The sequence below is a fragment of the Actinia tenebrosa genome, unplaced genomic scaffold (genome assembly GCF_029948245.1).
Source record: "Actinia tenebrosa isolate PJP-AT-01 unplaced genomic scaffold, QUT_ActTen_1.0 PGA_scaffold2__45_contigs__length_23673736, whole genome shotgun sequence".
In the NCBI taxonomy this organism is placed as follows: Eukaryota; Metazoa; Cnidaria; class Anthozoa; order Actiniaria; family Actiniidae; genus Actinia; species Actinia tenebrosa.
Genome location: NW_028292579.1, coordinates 11,344,755 through 11,351,440, shown reverse-complemented (window position 1 = coordinate 11,351,440; position 6,686 = coordinate 11,344,755). Strand labels below are relative to the sequence as shown.

Genomic DNA, 6,686 nt, shown 5'->3' with positions numbered 1-6,686 from the left:
AAGATAAAAAGATGAGAACGAGTAGGGGATGGTTAAGCAAAGTAAACGTGAAGATGGGAACGAGTAGGGGATGTGTAAGTAAACGCGACTGGTAAAACCTCCCCCCCCCCCCCCCCCCCCCACATTCCCAGCGCTTCCACAGTCTCCCTCAACGAGAATAGATCCAATTAATTTTTCTCGGTGTATTGGAAGGATGACAAAATATGATTCAATTTTATGCAATTGTTTTGACAAGAAAATTCGAAAGTCGTTTGAGAAAAAAATTTATATAAAAGCCCTTTTTGAACCAAACAAATGATACCCTTCACGGTTCATGCACGACTTAGATGGACTGCTTTATTTATAGCTCCCACCCACCGCCCCTAGGCTGTGGAACTTTCGTTAAGTTCAAGTTCCCAAGGCGCCGAAAACGGATATGTTGAAGAAAAAAATCGCATTTTATAATTTGGCAAGTCATCTCATTTCTGAGGTCTCCGGTTCGATTCCTGTACTCGAAATCACGTTATAGTTTCTTTTTTGCTTTCTTCCTTGATTTAAGGGTTCATCTCCGTGTTCTCTGGTTTTCTTGTGTGATAGGAAAACCAGAGCGGAATTATTTGGTTGTTTTTTTTAATAGGACAATAGTACATTTCTTTACGAGTTTCCAGTTCTCTAGCCTCGTATTTGGGCACAACATTTATGTGTTCCAGTCAATGTCCGTGGAATTTCAAAGCGTTTGTATTGTTGAAGTTGTGCATTCTTTACTTTACCGTTGGTATTCGTGAATATTTAGACACTGATGAGGCTGAGTAAATGGGTCTGTAATCAAGGAACACAGCGGTTATTTGAACTCGAAGTATTCTAAATCGTACCGTGAGATACAGCAATGTCCAAGATCGGCCCAAAGGTTGTCAGTAGTCGATGAAATGTGAAGGGCGGCGGTAAACAAGCGAACGTTCCAATATAAAACCCTCAAGACATGACAGCACGAAAATGATACGATCTTTATTATACAAAAAGACAGTCGTGAGAGTGAAACACAGGCATAATGACATGACTATGAAAAAAATGTCATTCGATATAACATGAAGATGTAAAGATCACTAGTTTAATACAGCGTCTGAACGTCTTTCCGCAGCGCGGTTGGGGAGCGATGAGTCGTATCTATAAATTAATACTCGAATACTTTTCTTTGCATGCGTTGTTTGGGCCTATTATAAGTGGTTAGCAAAGAAAGGTCAATGGTCAAGCTGGTAGTGACTACAGAAAGGGTTGCATTTGTTCATTTAGTATCAGGATAGGTGCACGAAGGGTGTAGTGTTTATATTTGGAGTAAACCATATAATAAAACGAAAAGCTTTTTTCTATAAGCGGTCTTCCTGTGGATGGCACAACTGTCAAACTCTCAAAAATCACAGGGTTCCCAGTTAAGGGTACTATGGATGATTGGATGCATGGTGGTCTGGAAACTAAAATGCGAATCGTGTTCTGATGTCTTCAAGCTTTTTGGACACCTAAGAGAAGAAAAGAAATAAATAAATTAGATTTGATGATGAGCATTACTTTTGATAAGGGCAGAGAGAGAAAAGGAAGTACAAGTAAAAAAGCAAAGGAAGGAAGGAAGGAAGGAAGGAAGCAAGGAAGCAAAGAAGGAAGGAAGGAAGCAAGGAAGGAAGGAAGGAAGGAAGCAAGGAAGCAAAGAAGGAAGGAAGGAAGCAAGCAAGCAAGGAAGGAAGGAAGGAAGGAAGGAAGGAAGGAAGGAAGGAAGGAAGCAAGGAAGCAAGGAAGCAAGGAAGGAAGCAAGCAAGCAAGGAAGGAAGGAAGGAAGGAAGGAAGGAAGCAAGGAAGGAAGCAAGGAAGGAAGCAAGCAAGCAAGGAAGGAAGGAAGCAAGCAAGCAAGGAAGGAAGGAAGCAAGCAAGCAAGGAAGGAAGCAAGGAAGGAAGCAACAAAGCATTCAATAGAGGCTGCAAGGTAGTTTCAAAGAATTATTCAAATTTGAACCTTGCACCCTTGAAAGTGGTGAGCAGCGTCCTTTATTCTTTATTGTACTTAATTCCTATCATTTTTCGACTCCATTCAATCCACACCTTGGATACGCCCTTAAAACTAACAGTAGAGTAAAGTTCCCCGTCTACATCTCCTCCATCCTAAATTACCTCTGCTGGTGTTCAATCCACCCCTGGATCCGCCCTTAAAACTGACAGTAGAGTATAGTTCCCCCGTCTACATCTCTTCCATCCTACATTACCTCTGCTGGTGTTCGATCCACCCCTGGATCTGCCCTTAAAACTAACAGTAGAGTAAAGTTCCCCCGTCTACATCTCCTCCATCCTACATTACCTCTGCTGGTGTTCGATCCAGTTCCTCGGCTATTGCCCGTCGTTTGTTATATTCCAAAGAGTTATAACTTTCGCAAAGGTCACCGTCCATCACGTTCTATGATAAACAAGAGACAATTCATTTAACAACTGTCGTTTTGGCCTTACGTAGAAAAGATAATTCTAGTTAGGGATTTATACCTAACGAAAACAACTTTTGAAGTCTTTTGAAGTCTCGGCTAAAACAATTTCAGAAACACTAATACGACACTATGATTGATTAAAGTCCATAGAGTGCACACAATATATCTATGAAAAAGTTAACTAGCAAAATTGTACAAATTAGTGCAAAGTTTCGTAGGTTTACGGTTTACTGAACTTATAAGACCTTACTAATTTTTGGAAATTTTAAATTTCTTTCTTCCCCTCTCAACACGCCATTATATATAAATATCTTGGCCAACCCTGCAGGGGGCTTTTAATATTTTTTAAATGGGATAAAAACGATACCTTGAACAGGAAATGGCAATGACAATTAGAAACCACTAGCGGTAGCAATTAAATAATGTTCAAGAAAACGACTGAAATGGTCTTTAAATTAGACAGTTAAAAGTATAAAGCAATATAGCCAGGGCGGTCGCTAGGAAATGCATAATTCCCTCTTGGCACCCACTGTTTCGGAGGCAGAAATTAATATTTTTGACCAATCAACGAGGTTATTTCCCTTGAATGCCATAGAGCAGTGTATCTAAGTTGTCAAGCTTTATGGACCATAAAACTACTAAGTGATCGTACAATTATAGACGCGATGGCAAAAAATTGCCGCAAGACATTCTCTTTTCCGTCCAAGATGATTTATACGAAAATTTCTTCCATCGTCTAAAATTATAGCGCAGTTAATTAAGACTGATTTTAACTAGCAATTCCTGCGTGAAACTAGGAGTAAAAACCCCTCGTCATTAGCGTAAGCACAAGCCAAGAAAGAGAAAACCTTCCACTCGCGTCGGTAGTGCGGAAAATCAGGATCAGGCTTTAGAGCGCATTAGTACGTATTGCATTAAAAATATCAAGGACTGAAAATACTGTCTTTTCATACTTTCACACTTTTGGTGTAATGTTTTGCCCATTTCAGACCACGTGTCATTCTCTTGAGAATACGGAAGATTCTTTGTTTGAGTTATAATCATATTCATGTGTCGTCTCATGTGCAACCGTTAAACAAAGAAATGATACTCTATGAAATGACACGTGGATCTGAATTGGCAATCTGAAATGATTTTCCGAGCGCGCGAAAGATTCCAGTAAATGAGCCTTTTCATAGTTTAAGAATCGATTCCACTGCGCATGCGATTTTATCCCGAATTTCTCATCTTCTTTTTTCTAAACCTTCTTTTGTTCTTAATTAAACAAAAGAAAGGTTAGAAATTCGGGATAAAATCGCATGCGCAGTGGAATCGATTCTTAAACTATGAAAAGGCTTATAGGCGGCCTACCTTGACGGGAAAGTAGTAAGACCTGAATGACAGATGATCTCGACCAACTAAAGATGGATGCTCTGATCTCAAATGCATTTCAAGATGCTGGAAGAAATCGATATCCTGAAATAATTGAACAGTATTAGTTTTCAAGGGTCTTATTTAGCTAGGCATGGGTTAATACTTGAAATACTAAGCCCTAAACAGCACATGCCAATGTCAACAGCACTGCGGTGGCATGGCGAGAGGCCAGAGTTTTGGCGAACAGCACGCGCGTAGCTTTGGCGAGAAAATGTTACCCAAAACCAAAGGAACGCCATGAATATAATCTATGTAGAAGCGAATTCAGTCGTAAAACTGATTTTTCTAAACATTTTGAATTTTGAAGATGAATATTACGGGTAGAAGCATATTGAAATAAGACGACGTTTCGGTGTCCTCATGACAGCATCATCAACTCAAAATAAAATAAACAGATTTTGAATTTTATCAAAAATCAAAAATCAAACGAAAACATTAATTTTAGGAGTTATCTCTTCTCTCTAATTCGTTGCAGCGCGACACGTAATGCGCATGCGTTCTTGATATAATTCTCCATTTGTCCGCCGATCTTCCGATCATGCGCAGTACTTTTCCCATACGGTTCCAAAAATACAATACATGCATCATGAGTTCCGCGCCACTACCCTATGCCTATGCTCAAGGGGTCAAAAAGTGGGATCATGGGTTATTAAAATTTTGGTATATTTGATTTGGAACAAGACCCTGGTGGCAGGGTAGAATGGGTTACCTGGTTGGGGCGGTTTACTAGTATCAGAGTCTCTAAGAATCTAACGGAGAAGTGAAAATAAGCTGCGAAATTTCGAATGACAATGTTGATAGCGGTTTAAGGCAGAGCGTTTATGCCATACTGATCAAAGTCATCGAATAACTCAATCACCAATTTTATGAATGGTTTATCACAGGTAACCCGTTAATTAGCTTAACGCTACTTGCTCTTGAATATTTAATGTAAATTGTGCTCGATAAGAAAAATACAATTAAAATATAGCAATTTTCACATCCCATGATTCCTTTTTTGACCCCTTGAGCATGCGCTTAGAGCAGTAGCGCAGAAATTTTGATGCATGTCTACTAGGAGATACGAGCCAAATGAGAAAGTAAGCACAACTGTCATCCCACATCAGCGTCCAGATATGTCATGTCACATAGGGACGATCGTTGAAGGATTTTTGCTCTAGCATGTCTCTGGGCTCTGAGGACACGAGGTCAGACCACAGAGCAATCCTGTTCAACATGCCTTACGGTTGAAGAGCACGTTTCTTTACTTAAAGAGAGGCTTTGCAAAATCACGTGATGGCAGTCAAGACAGGAGGAGGAACGATTGAATTTAGTCTAGTCTAATTTACAAAAGAAAGATTTTCGCTTCCCAGGAAAAAAAGACTATTGTTGTGCCCCCTGTCATGGCTGCCATCACATGATGGTGAAAACTTCTACAGACCATTTTCCTTTTGGCGTGTAATTCTCCATTCCCAACGTGTTGGAAACTAGAGACTTATTAAGTCTCAATTTACAATATGCAATGAACCAATAACATCGCGCGAGATCATTGCTTATCCAATCAAAGTGCTCGTACGCGACACCGTCACGGTCACGGTCACGGTCAAGACCACGATACAGAATTTACTATTTACAGTGAACCAATCACAATGCGCGGGATCACTGCTTGTCCAATCAACGTGCTTTGACACTGCAACGTCACTGTCACGTCACGTCCGTACTGTGATTTTACGAAGTGATATAAAATTAGCTCGATAAACCCCTTGTAGTTGTCGGAATGCAGCTCAACAAAATGTTTTCAAATCTCATGAGATTTAAATTATTTTCTTTTGTCCTCCAAATTTAGCTGTTTTGACGTCACATGCAAAGTTATTACTCGAAGCCAGAATAGCGCGCTTCCGAGATACAGTCAATTCAAAAAACGTTGTCGTCGACCGGCTCAAGCCTACGCGACTGGACCGAAAGAAATATGAGTAAAATTCACTGAAGCGGTTAAATATTCGTTCTGAATTAATTGTTCCCGCTAGTAGTAAAGATAATAATGGAGAGAAACAATTCAATCCGTCAAATGCATGTCTTCGGGTTTAGAGAAAAAAAAATAAAGTAGTTATGATTCAGTTCACAATTCCGAAAATATGAAGGCATTAAAAAAACGTCTTCTTCAACACTTCCTGCACGCCTACGAAGGTTCGTGTTTTAAACCAGGCATAACTAGTCAGATAAAATTATGGAGTCAACTCGGCTTCAATGATTACTACCCAGAGTTCCTTTCGGTCCAGTCGCGTAAGCTTGAGTTGGTCGACGACAACGTTTTTTGAATTGACTGTATGCTTCGCTTGTCACGCACAAAGGTTTCAGTACGAGGCTACGTGCTAATTGCTCAGTCATTCGTGACAGGCGGTAAGAATAAATTTAATTTAGCACGTAGCCTCATACTGAAACCTTTGTGCGTGACAAGCGAAGCATATCTCGGAGGTGGGCTATTGGAAAAACATTACGCCTGAAGTAAAAACGTCTCTCACTTGTCTTTCTCGTTTTCAATAACACGTGCAGGATGATCGTCGCAACAAAGTAGATTTTGGAATGTGGACGTTTATTTTTGCGGACGGATAAAGAAAGAGAACCAACGAGTAACTTACTGTGCGGACGCACTAACCGGAACCACTTAACTGACCAATCACATAACAGTAAACTAGACAGAGATTGAACTGATAACAGTGTTAGCCAATCAGATTATCGCGTTCTCACGCTCTTACAATATCGATGCGCTATCTGATTGGCTGGTCAAAATTATTGTACTAAATGTCGCAATATGATTGGTTAATGATACTAGTTTATCGAAGTAGTCCCGGT

The 6,686-nt window shown here is 40.0% G+C and overlaps 1 protein-coding gene across 3 annotated transcripts in view; it reads right to left on the bottom strand.

Moving 5' to 3' along the window:
• Positions 1–968: 968 nt before the first annotated feature.
• The window catches only part of LOC116300585 (splicing factor 3B subunit 3), a 46,152-nt gene continuing 40,434 nt past the window's right edge, over positions 969–6,686 (bottom strand). For 2 of the 3 annotated variants that reach the window (XM_089034226.1, XM_089034225.1), the window contains 3 exons: positions 3,792–3,896; positions 2,321–2,416; positions 969–1,493 (listed from right to left, as the gene is read on the bottom strand). In XM_089034226.1, coding sequence (XP_088890352.1) covers positions 1,449–1,493; positions 2,321–2,416; positions 3,792–3,896 — 246 coding nt within the window. In that variant the 3' untranslated portion in view covers positions 969–1,448. Of the gene's footprint in view, positions 1,494–2,228; positions 2,417–3,791; positions 3,897–6,686 lie in introns of all 3 variants that reach the window. The other variant, XR_016120462.1, reaches the window with a different exon arrangement.